Source organism: Halichondria panicea, chromosome 14 (assembly GCF_963675165.1).
Source record: "Halichondria panicea chromosome 14, odHalPani1.1, whole genome shotgun sequence".
Taxonomy (NCBI): domain Eukaryota; kingdom Metazoa; phylum Porifera; class Demospongiae; order Suberitida; family Halichondriidae; genus Halichondria; species Halichondria panicea.
Window position 1 is genome coordinate 981,353 of NC_087390.1, and position 22,122 is coordinate 1,003,474.

The window sequence follows — 22,122 nt, forward strand, 5'->3', positions numbered from 1 at the left end:
ACTGAATTCATTTTCTATCCGCTTTTCACAGATAGATTTCCGAGTATTCTAAAGAGAATTGGTATTGCTTCCTTCCTTTCTCTAATTTTGAGTATTGTATTCATTATAGTGCAATCATTGGAGGTTCTTCACAAAAAGGAGGTAATAACCATTTTATCCTTGATGATGAACGGTTTGCTGGGAAATCTTTTTTTTTGTGCAATGCTGGAGTTAGTTTGTGCTCAGGCCCCATACAACATGCGAAGATTATTTGCTGCTTGTATAATGAGTTAAAATTTTTTATCCCTCTACACGCTGGCATTTATGTAAGTGGTGTAATTCATCCAAAAATAATAAAATGGTACTGATTTTGTTTGGAAGCAAGGCTGCTCTTAGGTGCTTGGGTTCATCCTGTACTGCCTCCTGGCTCGCTGGTACAAGAGGAGAGTTAGAGACGAGCACTATCATGTACAAACTGTTGTGGAGGAGGTCTACGATCGATATCTAACATCTCGTAATCTAGATTGAAGACGACTGATTATACTGATTATTATATAGAAAGCATGCAATGTATGTCAACAAGCAAGAGCTGAACATTAGCCATCATGTTACCGTTAGTATACTGATCAGTTAGAAAATGCAATCAAAACTGTGTACTAATGATAAACAGTATAGCGGGTAATTTTCGGGGGACAAAATATTCGTGTTGAGCAATATTTATAGTCACTTCGTGGATAATATTTTTGTGGTTGCTGCTTGTACTGCAGGTAAAGGTAGGCAAGGTTGCTTCATTTGTGGGTAAAATATTCGTGCTCCAGTGTTCAACCACGAATTTTGTCCCCTCGAATTACCAGCTATAGTTATGGTGCAGTATTAACATGCATGCATGCATGCTAGGTAAGAGTGTTTTGTTTTCACCAGGTGCAGTATGGCTATGACAACATGAGGCAGTGTTTGTGTTCCTTCGATAATAAAATCACAATGTTTAGATATATACTGCATGTATGATAGCATAATTATTCTGATCATCAGACCATTATTTGCAGAATCTACTTTCACTTTATTAAACACACAAAGTTAATGTTGACAAATCAGGTTCTATAATATTGACCATCATAACATTTTCATTGTTTATAGAGAGTGTCTTCACTTTATAAAATACACAACAATTATTCGTTTTCCCAATGCTAGACAGTTTCATACGTATACCACTTGTTTTGTGAGGGTAGCAATATCGCTACAAAACCACTTGTCTATAGTATACTAGTGAGTCTATATGCAGCTGCACAGCTATATTGTCGAAATGAGTTGTAAATACAGAATGAGAAAGTTCTACTCAAGGGGATCCTACCTTGTGCTAGCTTGGACACTGTTTGTAAGTGCTACTGCTATTGCTAGCCTTAACTTAACCTACATACTTTTTACTGGCTATCCTGATTGGCTAGTCACAACAACACTGGCACTTTTTCTTCCAATAATATTTTGTCTCGGATTTTTAGCCAATTACAAGCTTCAAGATTACACAATAGCAAGGATCGGAATTATCGCCATGTTTCTTGTAACAATGGTTTTCAGCATATACGTCCTAATCCTCGGCCCTGGACTAGAATATGGTTTTGGAAAGTACAGCCTCATCAATGAAGTCGTATTATGTATAATGCTTTGTGTGTTTTTGGTGGCACTGACATGTTTAACCTGCGTACTACAACTAGGCCTGGATCAGATGCCTGATGCTTCATCTTCTAGTATCACTAGTTTTATCGCTTGGTTTGTGTTCAGTATAAGTGCCGATAGCTGGGTTGGAGATTTTGGACAATATATGGTATTGAAAGGTAACTGCTTTGGTCTAATTGTTGATTCAATCAGCAGTATCCAGCTTTATAGTCTGTATCCAGCTTTATTTGCAAGTTTTATTCTTGTTCTCAACCTCCTTTTCGCTAAAAGCTGGTTGATTATCGAGCCTAACCCACCAAAATCTTTTAAAATCATTTATCAGGTTCTCAAGTTTGCAGCCAAACACAAAGCTCCCCTCAATCGCAGTGCTCTCACATACTGGGAGGAAGACATACCTTCAAGAATGGACCTGGGAAAGTCGAGATATGGTGGACCATTCACTACAGAGCAAGTTGAAGATGTGAAATCAATTCTACGAATGTTTGCTATGAGCCTACCATTGTGGTTAATCTTGTTTGCACTTGCTTTTAATCCCGACAATGTCGTTCCATTAACCTTTCCAAATCTCACCAACTGCACATCTGACATGCTTTTCTCTTTCACGTACAGTAATTATTTGTGGTCTATGATTGGTACCCTGGTTAATGAATTCGTTTTCTATCCACTTTTCAGAGATAGATTTCCAAGTATTCTAAAGAGAATCGGTATTGCTTCCTTCCTTTCTCTGGTTTTGAGTATTGTATTCATTATAGTGCAATCATTGGAGGTTCTTCACAAAAAGGAGGTAATCACCATTTTATCCTTGATGATGAACGGTTTGCTGGGAAATCTTTTTTTTTGTGCAATGCTGGAGTTAGTTTGTGCTCAAGCCCCATACAACATGCGAAGATTATTTGCTGCTTGTATGAGTTTAAATTTTTTGTCCTCTACATACGCTGGCATTTATGTAAGTGGTGTAATTCACTCCAAAAATAATAAAATTCTGGTACTGATTTTGTTTGGAATCAAGGCTGCTCTTAGTCTGCTTGGATTCATCCTGTACTGCCTCCTGGCTCGCTGGTACAAGAGGAGAGTTAGAGACGAGCACTATCATGTACAAACTGTTGTGGAGGAGGTCTATGATCGATATCTAACAACTCGTAATCTAGATTGATAATGTGAAGATGACTGATTGTATCATTATTCATTATTATATGTAGTTCAATAGAATTCTATGTATTTTACAATAAATGTAGCAGACGAGTCTAAACAAGAGCTAAACAATTATAGCCATGCATCATCATAATTATAGCTCTAAGTTAGAAAATGCCACAAAAACTGTGTACTGAATATGGTAGTCAGCATTGCATTGACATGTGCAGTATATATGGATGACGACATAAGGTTGTTGTGTAGTCCTTTATTATTGATATATATTTATATACGTATTACTAGAATATTTGCGGGTGAAAAACCTTTGCGAATGATCCAAATCAGCAGAAAATTTGACCCTTTGCGATCTAACTATTGCGTTCTGGCAAGGATTGTGTGTATTTACTAGTAATAATTTAGGTTTTGCGGATTTTATTGTTGCGAATTGATCAACCCTCGCAAAATTCGCAAATGTTTGATTCTCGCAAAACATTCTAGTAATATGGTATAATTATTAAAATTAAGGCACAGATGTTGTTCTAAGATTCTAATCATAACATTTTCATCAAGTGCAGTATGGTTATGACAGCATGAGGTTTGTTAGGACATAACATTTTCATTGTTTACAGAGAGTATCTTCACTTTATTAAATACATGCTGTCTTAATGCTATACTGAGGCAGTCTCCTATCCTAGTATCACTTGTTCAGTTAGGGTAGCAATATCGCATAGACTACAAACCACTAGTCTACTGCGAGCAGTCGAAATGAGTTGTAAATACAGAGTGAGAAAGTTCTATCAAAGGGAGCCTACCTTGTGATAGCTTGGACACTGTTTGTAAGTGCTACAGTTACTGCTTTAGAATTGAGATACTTTTTACGGACTAGCTACCCTAAATGGCTAGTCACAACAACACTGACATTTTTTCTGCCAATAATAATTTATTATGTCTCGGATTTTTAGCTTTAATATTACAAGCTTCAAGATTACATGATAGTGAGGATCGGAATTATCGCCATGTTTCTTGTAACAATGGTTTTTAGCATATACGTCCTAATCTTAGGCCGGTTCTGGACTAGAATATGGTTTTGGACAGTACTACTAGCGAGTCATCAATGAAGTCGTATTATGTATAATTCTTTGTGTGTTTTTGGTGTCGGGCAACGACATGCATGTTTTATCTGCACACTACAACTAGGCCTGGATCAGATGCCGGCTGATGCATCATCTTCTAGTATCACTATAGTTTCATTGCTTGGTTTGTGTTCAGTATAAAATTAAGTGCTGGTGTGGATTGGGGATTTTGGAAAATGTGTGATATTGAAAGATCATTGTTTTTGTCGGATTGATTATCCATGTACAACTGTATATAGGATAGACTACACCTAAGAGTAGAATATGCGTCTATGTAACCTCCGCGGTTTAGCCCGAGGCGCATAGCCGAGGGAATCCAGAGGAAGTACGACATCCGCTTGTCAAAGGAAACGTTTTAGACACACATTCCTTAGGTCAAAGTTCGGAATGTGTGTGTTAAACACACGCGAATGACACGCGGATGCCGTACCTCCTCTCGGAGGGAATCTAACCGTAACCAAGGTGGTTACTAAGACGCATATTCTATGAGTGGTGTAGTCTATCTAACTTGGACTTCATGCGCATGCGCGAGGCGTGGTTATAAAAAGCCAGGTTTGGTGTGTAGCAACAGAATTGAATTTGTACGAGCTGGAGAGCTGTGAGAGACACCAGTTGACAGAAAAAGACAAGAAGACGGCTTCAAAACAACGAAAAACTACAGTAAAACTTAGTAGAGCTTGTGAAACGCTTGTTGAAGATACTGGAAAGAACAGACAAGTAAAAAGAACCTAGAACTGACTGCAACACTTCAAGAAAAAGAATGAAGCTCTGTGGTGGAGTGGAGGGGGGTATAGAGCAGACTGGACCAGCATGGAACATTAAAAAACTCAATAGAAAGGGGCAAGCGATTGCTAAAGTGTTTTTGCTGCTTCCTGGCCCCCCCTGCCCATGCCCAACTAGAAAAAGCAATACAAAGCAACAGTGGACATGGAAAGAATGGATATTGACTGAACAAACTAATGCTTTCTGTGTTTTTTATAATGTTTTTGTCATCATTCTTTTCACTAAAAATTTCATTCCAACTTTTGATAACTTCCTGCAAATTATTTGTCACTTCGTGTAGAATATGCGTCCATTTCCTGTAGAATATGTGTCCACTTCCTGTAGAATATGTGTCCACTTCCTGTAGAATAATTATGTGTCCACTTCCTGTAGAATATGTGTCCACTTCCTGTAGAATAAGTACCTTCTTGTAGATTATGCTTCCATGTAATCTACTGTTTTTAGCCAATCAGATCAATTATAGATGATGTAATGTAGTCTAATTAGTAGTATCCAGTTTTATAGTCTGTGTCCAGCTTTATTTGCAAGTCTTATTCTTGTTCTCACAACCTTCTCTTCGCTAAAGGTTGGTTGATTTCGAGCCTAACCCACAAAAATCTTTTAACCGTGTTCAAGTTTGCTGTCAAGCACAAAGTTCCCCTCAATCGCAGTGCTCTCCCGTACTGGAAGGAAGACATACCTTCAAGAATGGACCTGGGAAAGTCGAGATATGGTGGACCATTCGAAGATTATTTACTGAGTCAGTTCATTTATTGAATGAGCTTGTTGTTGTCCTTTTCTGTGTTTACAGTATCTGTATTCAATGCCACCGATGTTATAATAACTCTAACTACACCTGTCCACTTTCATCCTGTAATAATTATATGCATACATTATAATATATGTAGCAGAGCCGTTTCTTACAGATATAAGCCACTAGATCTATAGCTGGCTATATTAGAAATGAGCGTTGAAAAATGAGTTGTAAATACGGAGTGAGAAAGTTCTACTCAAAGGGAGCCTATCTTGTGATAGCTTGGACACTGCTTGTGAGTGCTACTGCTATTGCTAGCTATAGCTTAATCGAGTCGGTCTCTACAAACTATCCAATTTGGCTAGGTGCAATACCACTGTCGTTATTTCTACTCCTAACATTTTGGCTCGGATTGCTAGCCAATTACAAGCTTCAAGATTACACAATAATAAGGATCGGAATTATCTCCCTATTTTTTGTAGCAATGGTTTCCAGCATATACGTCCTAATTCTAGGTTCTGGGCTAGAACATCGCTTTGAAAAGTACAGACTTCTCAATGAAATTGTATACTGTATAGTGGGGTGTGTGTTTTTGGTGGCAATGACATGTTTTGTCTGCACACTACAACTAGGCCTGGATCAGATGCCTGATGCATCATCTTCTAGCATCACTAGTTTCATCGCTTGGTTTGTGTTCAGTACAAGTGCTGGTAGATGGATTGGGGAATTTTTGGAATTTGTCTTGAAGGGCAACTGTTTCGGGTTAGTTGAAGTTACAATAACTAGTATCCAACTTTATAGTCTGTGTGCTGCTTTATTTGCAAGTCTTATTCTTGTTCTCGACCTCCTTTTCGCTAAAAGCTGGTTAATTATCGAGCCTAACCCACCAAAATCATTTACATTGATCTACTGTGTTCTCAAGTTTGCTGCCAAGCACAAAGCTCCCCTCAATCGCAGTGCTCTCACATACTGGGAGGAAGACGTACCTTCAAGAATGGACCTGGGAAAGTCGAGATACGGTGGACCATTCACTACAGAGCAAGTTGAAGATGTGAAATCAATTCTACGATTGCTGGCTATGAGCCCACCCTTGTGGTTAATCTCGTTTGCACTTGCTTTTAATCCAACATTTCATGACGCTGCACTACAACATCGACATATCAAGTTTCATAATTTCACCAACTGCACATCTGACATGCTTTTCTCTTTTACGTACAGTGGTCATTTGTGGTCTATGATCGGTATCCTGGTTAATGAATTCTTTATCTACCCGCTTTTCAAAGACAGACTTCCAAGTATTCTAAAGAGAATCGGTGTTGCTTCTTTCTTTTCTCTGGTTTTGAGCATAGGTTTTATTATTCTAGAATCATTTCAGGTAATGGAAATGGTAGAAACTGTTATATCTTTTGTGTCAAATGGTTTGCTGTCAACTCTTTTTCTTTGTGCCATACTGGAGTTAGTTTGTGCTCAGGCTCCATACAACATGCGAAGATTATTTGCTGTGTATATGCTTATTAATTATGGGACAGCTTCAATTGCTGGCATTTATGGAAGCGGTGCAATTCACCCAAAAAATAATGCAATGGTACTGATACTGTTTGGAATCAAGGCTGCTATCAGTCTGCTTGGATTCATCCTGTACTGCCTCCTGGCTCGCTGGTATAAGAGAAGAGTTAGAGACGAGGACTATCATGTACAAACTGTTGTGGAGGAGGTCTATGATCGATATCTAACACCTCGTAATCTAGATTGAAGACGACTGATTATACTGATTATTATATAGAGAGCATGCAATGTATGTCAACAAGCAACAGCTGAACATTAGCCATCATGTTACCGTTAGTATACTGATCAGTTAGAAAATGCAATCAAAACTGTGTACTGAATGATAAACAGTATAGCGGGTAATTTTCGGGGGACAAAATATTCGTGTTGAGCAATATTTATAGTCACTTTGTGGATAATATTTTTGTGGTTGCTGCTTGCACTGCAGGTAAAGGTAGGCAAAGTTGCTTCACATGCTATACCGGTAGGTATAGATCGAGTGTTTTGTTTTCACCAGGTGCAGTATGGCTATGAAAACATGAGGCAGTGTTTGTGTTCCTTCGATAATAAAATCACAATGTTTAGATATATACTGCATGTATGATAGCATAATTATTCTGATCATCAGACCATTATTTGCAGAATCTACTTTCACTTTATTAAACACACAAAGTTAATGTTGACAAATCAGGTTCTATAATATTGACCATCATAACATTTTCATTGTTTATAGAGAGTGTCTTCACTTTATAAAATACACAACAATTATGCGTTTTCCCAATGCTAGACAGTTTCATACGTATACCACTTGTTTTGTCAGGGTAGCAATATCGCTACAAAACCACTTGTCTATAGTATACTATAGTGAGTCTATACAGCTGCACAGCTATATTGTCGAAATGAGTTGCAAATCCAGAGTGAGAAAGTTCTACTCAAAGGAGCCTACCTTGTGCTAGCTTGGACACTGCTTGTGAGTGCTACTGCTATTGCTAGCCTTAATTTAACCTACATACTTTTTACTGGCTATCCTGATTGGCTAGTCACAACAACACTGGTAGTTTTTCTGCCAATAATATTTTGTCTCGGATATTTAGCCAATTACAAGCTTCAAGATTACACAATAGCAAGGATCGGAATTATCGCCATGTTTCTTGTAACAGTTGTTTTCAGCATATACGTCCTAATCCTCAGCCCTGGACTATAGAATATGGTTTTGGAAAGTACAGCCTCATCAATGAAGTTGTATTATGTATAATGCTTTGTGTGTTTTTGGTGGCACTGACATGTTTAACCTGCGTGCTACAGCTTGGTTTGGATCAGATGCCTGATGCTTTATCTTCTAGTATCGCTAGTTTTATCGCTTGGTTTGTGTTCAGTATAAATGCCGGTAGCTGGGTTGGAGATTTCAGAATATATGGTATTGAAAGGTAACTGCTTTGGTATAATTGTTGATTCAATCAGTAGTATCCAGCTTTATAGTCTGTATCCAGCTTTATTTGCAAGTTTTATTCTTATTCTCAACCTCCTTTTCGCTAAAAGCTGGTTGATTATCGAGCCTAACCCACCAAAATCTTTTAAAATCATCTATCAGGTTCTCAAGTTTGCAGCCAAACACAAAGCTCCCCTCAATCGCAGTGCTCTCACATACTGGGAGGAAGACATACCTTCAAGAATGGACCTGGGAAAGTCGAAATATGGTGGACCATTCACTACGGAGGAAGTTGAAGATGTGAAATCAATTCTACGAATGTTTGCTATAAGCCTACCCTTGTGGTTAATCTCGTTTGCAATTGCTTTTAATCCCGACAATGTCGTTCCATTAACCTTTCCAAATCTCACCAACTGCACATCTGACATGCTTTTCTTATTCACTTATAGTAATTATTGGTGGTCTATGATCTGTACCCTGGTTACTGAATTCGTTTTCTATCCACTTTTCAGAGATAGATTTCCAAGTATTCTAAAGAGAATTGGTATTGCTTCCTCTTCCTTTCTCTGGTGTCGAGTATTGTATTCATTATTGTGCAATCATTGGAGGTTCTTCACAAAAAAGAGGTAATCACCATTATTTCCTTGATGATGAAAGGTTTCCTGGGAAATCTTTTTTTTTGTGCAATGGTGGAGTTAGTTTGTGCTCAGGCTCCGTACAACATGCGAAGATTATTTGCTGCTTATATGGGCTTAAATTTTTTATCCTCTACATACGCTGGCATTTATTTAAGTGGTGCAATTCACCCCAAAAATAATACAATGGTACTGATACTGTTTGGAATCAAGGCTACTATTAGTCTGCTTGGATTCATCCTGTACTGCCTCCTGGCTCACTGGTATAAGAGGAGAGTTAGAGACGAGCACTATCATGTACAAACTGTTGTGGAGGAGGTCTACGATCGATATCTAACAACTCGTAATTAACATATTAATGAAGCTGATTGTATCATTATTCATTACTATACACACAGTTCAGATAGATTAATTTTGTTGAATTCTATGTATTTTACAAGTGAAACTGAAATCTAGCAGACTGAGTCTAAACAAGAGCTTAACGTTTAATAGCCATCATCATATTACCCTTAAAACAAATCAGTTAGAAAATCCAACCAAAACTATGTACTGAATGATAGTCAGCATTGCATTGACATGCACACATGCATCATAATATTATACATGTGGATTGACAGAGTGCTTGTTTTTCATCAAGTATGTTCATTGTTGAATGAGCTTGTTATTGTGTATTATTGCTTTCAATTCATTTTCGTTGTTTACGGAGTCTATATCTGTAGTTGATGTTTCAGTGCCACCAATGTTATTATAACTCTCTCTGTATGCTAACTACACCGTCTGTCCCTTTCATCCTGTGATAATTATGTACGTACGTAGATCTATAGCGTTTCAGGAATACATTGTAGAGGTTAAGATCTAGCTTGCTGTACAGAAATTGGCATTGGAAAATGAGTAAATACAGAGTGAGAAAGTTCTACTCAAAGGGATCCTACCTTGTGCTAGCTTGGATGCTGCTTGTGAGTGCTACTGCTATTGCTAGCTATAGCTTACTCGAGTCAGTTATTACAGACTATCCAGATTGGCTAGGTACAATACCACTGTCGTTATTTCTACTCCTAACATTTTGTCTCGGATTGCTAGCCAATTACAAGCTTCAAGATTACACAATAATAAGGATCGGAATTATCTCCCTATTTTTTGCAACAATGGTTTCCAGCATATACATCCTAATCCTAGGTTCTGGACTAGAACACCGCTTTGAAAAGTACAGACTTCTCAATGAAGTCGTACTCTGTATAGCGGTGTGTGTGATTTTGATGGCACTGACATGTTTTGTCTGCACACTACAACTAGGCCTGGATCAGATGCCTGATGCATCATCTTCTAGCATCACTAGTTTCATCGCTTGGTCTATGTTCAGTGTAAGTGCTGGTAGCTGGGTTGGGGAGTTTTTGGATTTTGCCTTGAAGGACAACTGTTTCGGGTTAGTTGAAGATACAATAAGTAGTATCCAGCTTTATAGTCTGTGTGCTGCTTTATTTGCAAGTCTTATTCTTGTTCTCGACCTCCTTTTCGGTAAAAGCTGGTTAATTATCGAGCCTAACCCACCAAAATCATTTACATTGATCTACTGTGTTCTCAAGTTTGCTGCCAAGCACAAAGCTCCCCTCAATCGCAGTGCTCTCACATACTGGGAGGAAGACGTACCTTCAAGAATGGACCTGGGAAAGTCGAGATACGGTGGGACCATTCACTACAGAGCAAGTTGAAGATGTGAAATCAATTCTACGATTGTTTGCTATGAGCCTACCATTGTGGTTAATACTGTTTGCACTTGCTTTTAATCCTACATTTCATGACATTTCACTACAACATCGACATATCAAGTTTCATAATTTCACCAACTGCACATCTGACATGCTTTTCTGTTTTACGTACAGTGGTCATTTGTGGTCTATGATCGGTATCTTGGTTAATGAATTCTTTATCTACCCGCTTTTCAGAGATAAACTTCCAAGCATTCTAAAAAGAATCGGTGTTGGTTCGTTCCTTTCTCTGGTTTTGAGCATAGGTTTTATTATTCTAGAATCATTTGAGGCAATGGGATTGATAGAAACTGTTATATCTTTTGTATCAAATGGTTTGCTGTCAGCTCTTTTTCTTTGTGCTATGCTGGAGTTTGTTTGTGCTCAGGCTCCATACAATATGCGGAGATTATTTGCTGTGTATATCCTTATTAATTATGGGACCGCTTCAATTGCTGGCATTTATGGAAGCGGTGCAATTCACCCCAAAAATAATACAATGGTACTGATACTGTTTGGAATCAAGGCTACTATTAGTCTGCTTGGATTCATCCTGTACTGCCTCCTGGCTCACTGGTATAAGAGGAGAGTTAGAGACGAGCACTATCATGTACAAACTGTTGTGGAGGAGGTCTATGATCGATATCTAACAACTCGTAATCTAGATTAAGAATGAGAACTGATTGTATCATTATTCATTATTATACGTAGTTCAGTAGAATTCTATGTATTTTACAAGTGAAAGTGAAATGTAGCAGATTGAGTCTAAACAAGAGCTAGATAAACAATTATAGCCATCATCATCATAATTATTGCCCTTAAAACAAATCAGTTAGAAAATGCCATGTATATACTGTAGATCGGCAGAGTGCTTTGTTTTTCATCAAGTGCAGTATGGTTATGACAGCATGAGGTTTGTTAGGACATAACATTTTCATTGTTTACAGAGAGTATCTTCACTTTATTAAATACATGCTGTCTTAATGCTATACTGAGGCAGTCTCCTATCCTAGTATCATTTGTTCTGTTATACTCAATAGGGTAGCAATTCGCATAGACTACAAACCACTAGTCTACTGTGCACAGTCAAAATGAGTTGTAAATACAGAGTGAGAAGGTTCTATCAAAAGGAGCCTATACCTTGTGATAGCTTGGACACTGTTTGTAAGTGCTACAGTTACTGCTTCTTATAGAATTGAGATACTTTTTATGGACTAGCTACCCTAAATGGCTAGTCACAACAACACTGGCATTTTTTCTGCCAATAATAATTTATTATGTTTCGGATTTTTAGCTTTAATATTACAAGCTTTAAGATTACAAGATAGTGAGGATCGGAATTATCGCCATGTTTCTTGTAACAATTGTTTTTAGCATATACGTCCTAATCTTAGGCCGGTTCTGGACTAGAATATGGTTTTGAACAGTACTACTAGCGAGTCATCAATGAAGTCGTATTATGTATAATTCTTTGTGTGTTTTTGGTGCCGGGCAACGACATGCATGTTTATCTGCACACTACAACTAGGCCTGGATCAGATGCCGGCTGATGCATCATCTTCTAGTATCATTATAGTTTCATTGCTTGGTTTGCGTTCTGTATAAAATTAAGTGCTGGTGTGGATTGGGGATTTTGGAAAATGTGTGATATTGAAAGATCATTGTTTTTGTCAGATTGATTATCCATGTATATAGGATAGACTACACCTAAGAGTAGAATATGCGTCTATGTAACCTCCGCGGTTGCGATTAGCCCGAGGTGCATAGCCGAGGGTATCCAGAGGAGGTACGACATCCGCGTGTCAAAGGAAACCTTTTAGACACACATTCCTTAGGTCAAAGTTCGGAATGTGTTTGTGTGCACACACACGCGGATGTTATACCTCCTCTCGGAGGGAATCTAACCATAACCAAGGTGGTTACTAAGACGCATATTCTACGAGTGGGTGTGGTCTATCTAACTTGGACTTCATGCGCATGCACGAGGCGTGGTTATAAAAAGCCAGGTTTGGTGTGTAGCAACAGAATTGAATTTGTACGAGCTGGAGAGCTGTGAGAGACACCAGTTGACAGAAAAAGACAAGAAGACGACTTCAAAACAACGAAAAACTACAGTAAAACTTAGTAGAGCTTGTGAAACGCTTGTTGAAGATACTGGAAAGAACAGACAAGTAAAAAGAACCTAGAACTGGCTGCAACACTACAAGAAGAAGAATGAAGCTCTGTGGTGGAGTGGAGGGGGGTATAGAGCAGACTGGACCGGCATGGAACCTTAAAAAACTCAATAGAAAGGGGCAAGCGATTGCTGAAGTGTTTTTGATGCTTCCTGGTCCCCCCTGCCCATGCCCAACTGGAAAAAGCAATACAAAGCAACAGTGGACATGGAAAGAATGGATACTGACTGAACATGCAAACTATTGCATTCTGTGTTTTTTATAATGTTTTTGTCATCTTCTTATCACTTTCACTAAAAATTTCATTCCAACTTTTGATAACTTCCTGCAAATTATTTGTCACTTCCTGTAGAATATGCATCCATTTCCTGTAAAATATGTGTCCATTTCCTGTAGAATATGCGCCCATTTCCTGTAGAATAAGTACCATCTTGTAGATTATGCTTCCATGTAATCTACTGTTTTTAGCCAATCAGATCAATTACAGATGATGTAATGTAGTATAATTAGTAATATCCAGTTTTATAGTCTGTGTCCAGCTTTATTTGCAAGTTTTATTCTTGTTCTCACAACCTTCTCTTCGCTAAAAGTTGGTTGATTTCGAGCCTAACCCGCAAAAATCTTTTAACCGTGTTCTCAAGTTTGCTGTCAAGCACAAAGTTCCCCTCAATCGCAGTGCTCTCCCGTACTGGAAGGAAGACATACCTTCAAACCTGGGAAAGTTGAGATATGGTGGACCATTCGAAGATTATTTACTGAGTCAGTTCATTTATTGAATGAGCTTGTTGTTGTCCTTTTCTGTGTTTACAGTATCTGTATTCAATGCCACCGATGTTATAATAACTCTAACTACACCTGTCCACTTTCATCCTGTAATAATTATATGCATACATTATAATATATATAGCAAAGCCGTTTCTTACAGATATAAGCCAACCTTAGCATACTTCAGCCAGTTTGGAAGAACTCGACCAATTTCCTCCAACACTTCAGACGAGCAATGCTGATCAAGCACTTCTTTCCTGATACCCACTTCCCTCACTATAATGTCTACAGTTAAATGTTGACTTCTGGGATGTTCACCTCCGCCAGGATCTTTCTTTTCGAACCAAATCAAATGTTTATTTTCTAACTTTCCATCGTATTCATCAGGCTTTTCGGAACAATTCCAGGTATAATAGTCAACATCAACCTCAGCATGATGACTTGTTATGGCACCATGAATACAAGGACAGAATAAGCAGATTTCTGGGGCATCAATCGAATAATGAAGGGCTTCTTGAGAAGCTCTAATTCCTTCCAAAATGTCTTCTTTGATTTTTGGACAGAGATTTTCACAAATAATTTTTTGAGCTTTCACATAAACTTCTATGTGTGTGTTTGAATCGACAAGAGTAACAAAACATTGATTCTTTTGATACTTAAGCTTGATACAGTTTCTTGCTTGAGGCACTTGTTCTCTCAACTTACTGTACCTTTCCCACCCACGTCTTTTCATTAAGAACACCACCAGGCAGCAGAATACCCCAGCTCGAATACAGCCATTGGTGAAGCGAACAAGAAGTGGATCGACAGAGGGCTCATGGATGCAACAGTTTTTCAGCTCAGCTTGTGGTATAGATTTAAGGAGGGCAGGCATAAAAAATTGAGACGTGTTAGCAGATTCGCTTAACAGAGAATTTGTGAAAGGAGTTATCAATAAAAGTTCTTTCATGAGCTCTATCATATCCTTGGGAACAAAGATGCCAACAAGGAAGTGCTCCTTAAAATGCGCAGACTCCAGCATATCAAGCGTTAGGACGCCATCATCTCTGAACAACTTCCACTTAGGATCCATTAGAGTTGCAGTTGGTAAAGTATCTTCACCACCTCCTCTCAAAGACATCGCATATTGAACAAGGTCATTGATTATCTCTAGGGGTACCTGGGGATCTACAAAGACAACTCCAGGCAGTTTCTGCGGATAGTAATGGGCAATACAGATTTTGTTGAAATATTCAAGAGCAGAATATATGTCATCAGTATCTGGCTGTAGTTTTTTAGCCACAGACACACACTCACTTATAGTCAGAATACGTCTCCCAACTTTAGTGCATAACTCTTGCAAGGAGAGCTCCAGAGCAAACCACCGGAGTGGAACTTTATCTTCAAAAAACGGAGACCCTTCCACGGCATTTCGAATAACTTGTGCAATAGTTTGCGTGTCTTCATCTCGAGATGTTGCATTCAAAGCAAATATTTGTTGGGTCATTTGTGTGTTGCTGTATGCTCTAAAGCACTCAGGAATCAAGTCACGGAGTTCTTTATTTTTTCCCTCGAGGGTTGCAGATAGAACTGAAGGAGGATCATCCTTGAATGCGTCTTTGAATGTGCCCACAAATATACATCGTGGCTTCTTTTTATGTGTGTTCATCGACAGTAGAGATTGAATGAGACTTAGAATAGTTTCCCTGTGCGACAAGTGTGAGAGGGAAGGAGTACCGACTTGTTGTCCTCTTATATAGAACTCATCAGAGGGATAATCGTTAAACTTGTCTGTGAGCTTCATTACGTATACACCAGCTGAAGTTCCTCGTGTGAAAAGAGGTGCAATATCGTGAAACTGTGGTTGCCCTCCACTATCAGTAACACGTATCGTCATGGTACCAAATAATTCTTTGCCGCTTTTATGTCGTACGCTTGTTGAGACTGCTATTGAACTTATTTCCTCAAGATCATCAACTACAGCGTTTACCGCTGCTTTTGAGTGATCATGAATATTCTCAGCAGCGCTTGTACTACTCTTTTTATTAACACCCTTTACTGCTACTTTTGAGTGATCATGAATATTTTCAGCAGCGCTTGTACTGCTCTTTTTATCAACACCCTTTAAACTATACTGAGAAATAGCTCGAGAAAGTAAACTCTTCAGATCTTGGGTTGTCATTTCGTTCCATTCTTTGCCTTTGCGCATAAAATTATGACTTGCTACTGATCGGACCTGGATGGTTCTATCTAAAGGACCTGTGCTATTTCGTTTTTCCTTTACTTCGTTATTCAATACAAGATCTTTAACACTCGTCTTTCCACTACCAGCAGGTCCCATTAGAATAACATTAACAGTTTTCAAAGTGACAAATCCATCCTTCATTGCCTCTTCAAAATGTTGTTTAAATCCTGGAAACAGAACATTTTAGACATCAAATGATTGAGTGACATGCATGCATATACAGGGTGTCATACAGGATTTTGAAGTAGAGGGGGAAATGAGAAAAGTAACCAGAAAATGTTGCTAAAAAAAGGTCAACTGTTATTTCAATATCCATGCAGCTATGGACACTCAGTCATAATTGAAAGGGGGGGGGGAAATTGGAGCTAGGGGGGATATCCCCCTTTCCCCCTGTATGACACCCTAGCTGATATATAGGTAAATATGCAATGACTTTAATAAAAGACAGACACACCTTACACTTATACTTTGTCAGTATAATTATAGATTTGAGAATGAGCCATTAATAATAGATGTGTACAAACTGGATGTCCATGTACATGTATGTGTTTCAGCATAAGCAATTAATGCTGTATAAAGCTTTTAAAATGAATGTAGGTGCTATTACCTTTGTATTTCAGCTCAATTGCATCAGCTATATTGTCTTGTTGGACAATGTTACTTCTGAGGCACTTGCAAATGTCACTCCATGTACGAGAAGGTGAAGATCGCAACCAGTGGGTCAGCACTTCACGCAAGCGAGCTTTATCACTATTTTCATTAGACTCGATATCCTCAAGGATGCCAACTTTAATCCCCAAAGCGAGGCCTATGTTAAACCAATCTCTAGCGGCCTTGATTAATAGAGAAAAAACTTCTTGCAAATCTTCAATGCATAATTGGTTGTCATATCTTTCATCATCCTCACCTATACATGGCGATGCATTCAAATAAAAGGCAGACTGTAGTTTTGAATGAGTCATCGATACGAACTGTTTTTCCATGACATGGATAGCGTACATAGTTCAGAATCGAATAGAATCAGTAACTATATGAACACACACGCACTTGTAAACAGGAATCTGTTTCACATTGCACGCATAAATTAAAGTTGAAAGGCAGTTCTTTCAATAGCACCAAATTTTAGCCTCTTAATTAAGAATCTGAGATGCGTGCATTTTATATGCTTTAATTGATCAGAAGTACATTATTGTTTTGCTATTAGTTACTATAATAATCATTATGTGCATATAATTATATGTACGTTATAGTTATAACACGGGCACAAGGGATGTATGGAATATATATTGCACTGAAGCACGAGGGCGTAAGCCCCGAGGGCTGAGTGCAATATATTCCATGCAGCCCGAGTGCACGTGTAATAACTAGTTTATATCCCGAGGGCATAGCAACATAACACTGTTTTAGTAACACAATATAAACTGCACAAAAAGATGACAAAGACAACTCTAGACACAGCTCCATCTCTTCTCTCTCCTAGACGCCAGTATATGCAGCGTATAAGATTGGCATGACCGACGAATGGCTTGACACAAAATTGTTGGAGCTGAAACCACTGCAAAACAGCCCCACCCCACTTCTGGTGCTGCAAAACAGCCCCACCCCGCTATACTGCTGCAAAGAAACAGCCCCATCCCATTTACTGCTGCGAAGAAACAGCCCCACCCCACTATACTTCTCAGTGTAACTGCTGCTCGAACAGCCCCCTCCACTATCCTCGGCATCACAACCAAGCCAAAGAAGCTCACCTCTACACTGCTGCAAAACAGCTCAAGCCCCCTGCAAAAAGAGCTGCTTCTAGTGCTATGGTGAAGCCAGAATTGACCGTGCATCAAGAAGTGGAGGACTAAGTCTAGGAACACAGAATCTTCACAAAATGAGCCTGGGACGATTTTAAAACCTGCATGCATGGTTGCAAAGAAGAAACTCCAGTAGTGCTGAACATTCCTGCATGGCTGGACTTACTTTGATACTTGTTATTTTTCATGATACATATTTAATTTAATTATGCCAGAGGGGCGTTTTGTGGTTAGTGCATTATGACTTTGCGGTTAGTGCAATATGACTTTCAGCAGTGCATTATGCTGCATATTGCACTTGGCAACAACGTAGCAACGGGATATAAATTACTTTATATATCACCATCTAGCTAGGCCGATTCACTCACTGGTTGGTCCAGGATTCATTGTGGATAATTTTTGTCTCTTAGATGGCCCAGACAAAATGTTGTCAACTGAAAACAAACAGGAAATTTTACACATCACATGCATGATCAAGTGACTGCATAGAGGTATGCAATGACTGTAAAAGACAGACATACTTAAACTTGCACTTTGTCTGCATGTATAATTATATATCTAATTATAATTATAATATAATATTATATATAAGTCATTAATAATAGATGTGTACAAACTGGATATTCATGTATGTGTTTCAGCATAAACAATTAATGCTGTATAAAGCTTTTAAAATGAATGTAGGTGCGATTACCTTTGTATTTCAGCTCAATTGCATCAGCTATATTGTCTTGTTTGACAAGGTTACTTCTGAGGCACTTGCAAATGTCACTCCATGTAGGAAAAGGTGAAGATCGCAACCAGTGGGTTAGCATTTCACGCAAGCGAGCTTTATCACTATTTTCATTATACTCGATATCCTTAAGGATGTCAACTTTAATCCCCAAAGCGAGGCCCATGTCTAACCAATCTTTAGCGGCCTTGATTAATAGAGAAAAAACTTCTTGTAAATCTTCAATGCATAATTGGTTGTCATATCTTTCATCATCCTCACCTACAAATAAAAGGCAGACTGTAGTTTTGAATCAGTCATCGATACGAACTGTTTTTCCATGACATGTAGCGTACGTAGTTTAGAATCGAATAGAATCAGTAACTATGAACACACACGCACTTGTAAACAGGAATCTGTTTCACATTGCACGCATAAATTAAATTTGAAAGGCAGTTCTTTCAATAGCACCAAATTTTAGCCTCTTAATTAAGAATCTGAGATGCGTGCATTTTATATGCTTTAATTGATCAAAAGTACATTATTGTTTTGCTATTAGTTACTATAATAATCATTATGTGCATATATATGTACATTACTTTATATATCACCATCTAAACTGATTAGCTAAGCCGATTCACTCACTGGTTGGTCCAGGATTCATTGTGGATAATTTTTGTCTCTTAGATGGCCCAGACAAAATGTTGTCAACTGAAAACAAACAGGAAATTTTACACATCACATGCATGATCAGTGACTGCATAGAGGTATGCAATGACTGTAAAAGACAGACACACTTAAACTTGCACTTTGTCTGCATGTATAATTATATATCTAATTATAATGATAATATATATATAAGTTATTAATAATAGATGTGTACAAACTGGATGTTCATGTATGTGTTTCAGCATGCATAAACAATTAATGCTGTATAAAGCTTATAATTACCTTTGTATTTCTCCTTAATTGTATCAGCTAGATTGTTTTGTTGGACAGTGTCACTTCTGAGGCACTTGCAAATGTCACTCCATGTACAAGAAGGTGAAGATCGCAACCAGTGGGTCAGCATTTCACGCAAGCGAGCTTTATCACTATTTTCATTAGACTCGATACCCTCAAGGATGCCAACTTTAATCCCCAAAGCGAGGCCTATGTTAAACCAATCTCTAGCGGCCTTGATTAATAGAGAAAAAACTTCTTGCAAATCTTCAATGCATAATTGGTTGTCATATCTTTCATCATCCTCACCTATATACATGGCGATGCATTCAAATAAAAGGCAGACTGTAGTTTTGAATGAGTCATCGATAATATAGTTACTGATTCTATTCGATTCTGAACTACATACGCTGAAACACATACATGTCATGGAAAAGCAGTTTCTATCTCTATTATCAAGAGTATAATTATAATAGTATCGAACGTATAGGTATACTGTGTACCAGATGTATGCGGAGAGTAACGTGACTTCCTGTATCTGTCACAAGCTTGGAATTTGCACACTGACCAATCCAATCACTATTCATACCTGTACATGCCTCCTCTATAGCCTCAGCAACTTCATTCCGTTCAACTATAGGTGCTCTGAGACTCTGACATATTTCAGAATAGGTGAGAGGGCCAGTCTTCAAGCGAGCAGCTAGTATTTCAAGTAGACAGGTTTGATCGTCTCGATGTTTATCACTGATATTATTGAGGGTGTCATAGCTCACTCCCAGCGTAAGTCCCAGGTTGAACCAGTTTTTGGTAGCTGGTATCAATTTCCCGTAAACAGACGACAAATCATCGATAGTCAGAGTTGAGCCTACACAAATTACCAGTCAATGGTAAGTATACATGGTTTATGCTTGTAATACTCTATAAAATGAAAGCACTGTGGATGCTGATGCCTCGGTGGAGGTTCCAAAGCTGCGTTCAATTGAAGAAAAATCGGCCTGGGGTCGAGGCTAGCAGGCAGATTGAATCCAGGATCACAGGGAAACTCGAAGAGTGAGTAATGATCGACCACGATTGTTATTAAAAACAATCGATGCCAAAGTTCAAGTCTGGCTGCATCAGCAGAGCCTTGTAGCTTTCTTCTCACTCTTGCAGCTACCAATAGCTAGCGTTCTAATGCAGAGCTAACTACTAAGTAGAGTAGCAACACTCGTTAAACAAGTTTTGCTACGGACTCTTCTGAAAAGGCTGCAATGGCATTCCAAGTAAGCAAAACTAAGCATAACTCGAGAACAAAGCGCAAATCCACAAATTATAATCCGAGAAAACATGACTAGAAGCCTATAGAAACTCTTACTTGCACTTCATTAGCAGTCTACACAGACACACAGACACACAAACATACTACCGTATACCTCGCTTGCGCATGTGCACCGAGGCATAATAACTGACAGCAGTTTACATAATAATTATGTATACATAAGGAGACACTGCTTACTAAGCGTTGGTCCAGGGTTTGCTTCAACATCTCCTGACTGTAACAGTAAGCGGAATATCAGTAACAGTATATACAGACTGAGAGTGGGGGGCCGATTAGTGCTCTGAACTCTCACTTGGAACTTGGTCGGCTTTTCTTGAGTATCAAAAACTAGAAAGTAAGAGTGACGTTTATAATTATTGTGGCAGGAATTACCTGATGTGGTACAATACTGAATGTTCCATTGTTTCCGAGGGTTCCATCTCACCAAGCAGGCAGTGATGAGTGAGTAGCAGGTGATAAGCACAGCTGACAGAATGAGAACGGCCAGTGCACTCCCCCTCCATCCCAGCTCACAAGGAAACACTCCGGTCCAACTCAAGTCAACCACAGGGCAAGCAGGACGTGGGGGAGCTGTGTAGAGTTGCATAAATATATTCATGTGCTGTGACATCACAATTGTGGTCATTCTGTGAATACCAAGCTAATGGCTGTTTAAAACTGAACTTTAAGCATAATTATTGTGGCCTATGCCCCGTAATAATTATGCTCTGATATAATGTGTATGATAAAAAATGTTATGCAATTATTGGTGAGTATGCTTCACTGACTCACAGGAAAAAGTTTGTAAGAAGAGTATGTATCTGATGGTGACCATAATGAGGTAGAGTTGGTAGAGGACAGGGGTGATCAACACAGAGGCAAGGCAGGCTCTGAGCTGCCAACTAGGCTTATGGAAAACCAGGGGAATATCATCTTCCAGATCTTCCGGGTGTTTGTAGGGTGGTCTGATTTTTGGATACCATTTTCTTTCAAAGGATCTTGCTGTTGAGGACTTCAAAATCCACTGCATCTCTTCAGAATATTTTTCCGACTACTTGTATAACATTAACAGTTTCCAGACTACTGCAGATCTTGTAAGAGTACAAGCTAGCTTGTAAGGCCACTCCAAGTGATACTCTGGTTTCTGGTCCACCGCCCGCATCAGATTTTATTCTTGGATTTCTATCTCATTATTGGATTTCTATCTCATTATTTCTACTACGCATGCGCAGAATGGTCCATGTGGTACAAAATAGTGTGATAATGATATTCATTTGCAAAATAATGAGGTGAAATTGATAATGACATAATGAGAAAAGCCGCCCGCCCGCATGCAATTAGAAAAACTTCAGGACCAGAAACCAGAGTGTCACTTGGAGTGGCCTAAAGCCTACAAGCCAAATACAAGTAAACACGAGAGTA

The 22,122-nt window shown here is 38.7% G+C and overlaps 3 protein-coding genes across 6 annotated transcripts; 2 read left to right on the forward strand and 1 right to left on the reverse strand.

Moving 5' to 3' along the window:
- The first annotated feature begins 1,177 nt into the window (after positions 1-1,177).
- On the forward strand, positions 1,178-2,872 carry LOC135347304 (solute carrier family 15 member 4-like). Its single transcript, XM_064545230.1, has one exon. It carries the CDS (start codon positions 1,256-1,258, stop codon positions 2,804-2,806), a length of 1,551 nt encoding a protein of 516 aa, XP_064401300.1. The 5' UTR covers positions 1,178-1,255; the 3' UTR covers positions 2,807-2,872.
- Positions 2,873-5,645: 2,773 nt separating this feature from the next.
- On the forward strand, positions 5,646-7,186 carry LOC135348135 (solute carrier family 15 member 4-like). The gene has a single exon (XM_064546311.1). It carries the CDS (start codon positions 5,657-5,659, stop codon positions 7,184-7,186), a length of 1,530 nt encoding a protein of 509 aa, XP_064402381.1. The 5' UTR covers positions 5,646-5,656.
- Positions 7,187-13,865: 6,679 nt separating this feature from the next.
- Positions 13,866-22,082, reverse strand: LOC135347312 (uncharacterized). 4 transcript variants are annotated; one of them, XM_064545250.1, is made up of 5 exons: positions 21,493-22,082; positions 21,094-21,291; positions 20,899-21,048; positions 19,993-20,268; positions 13,866-16,117 (listed from the first exon to the last, which is right to left on the reverse strand). In XM_064545250.1, exons 1-5 carry the CDS (start codon positions 21,728-21,730, stop codon positions 13,881-13,883), a joined length of 3,099 nt encoding a protein of 1,032 aa, XP_064401320.1. In that variant the 5' UTR covers positions 21,731-22,082; the 3' UTR covers positions 13,866-13,880. The 4 variants fall into 4 exon arrangements, with proteins under 4 accessions (XP_064401320.1, XP_064401321.1, XP_064401323.1 ...); XM_064545251.1 differs by lacking the exons at positions 19,993-20,268; positions 20,899-21,048; positions 21,094-21,291; positions 21,493-22,082 and adding exons at positions 18,444-18,743; positions 19,107-19,172; positions 19,413-19,711; XM_064545253.1 differs by lacking the exons at positions 19,993-20,268; positions 20,899-21,048; positions 21,094-21,291; positions 21,493-22,082 and adding exons at positions 16,558-16,857; positions 18,118-18,207.
- Between the last annotated feature and the right edge of the window lie 40 nt (positions 22,083-22,122).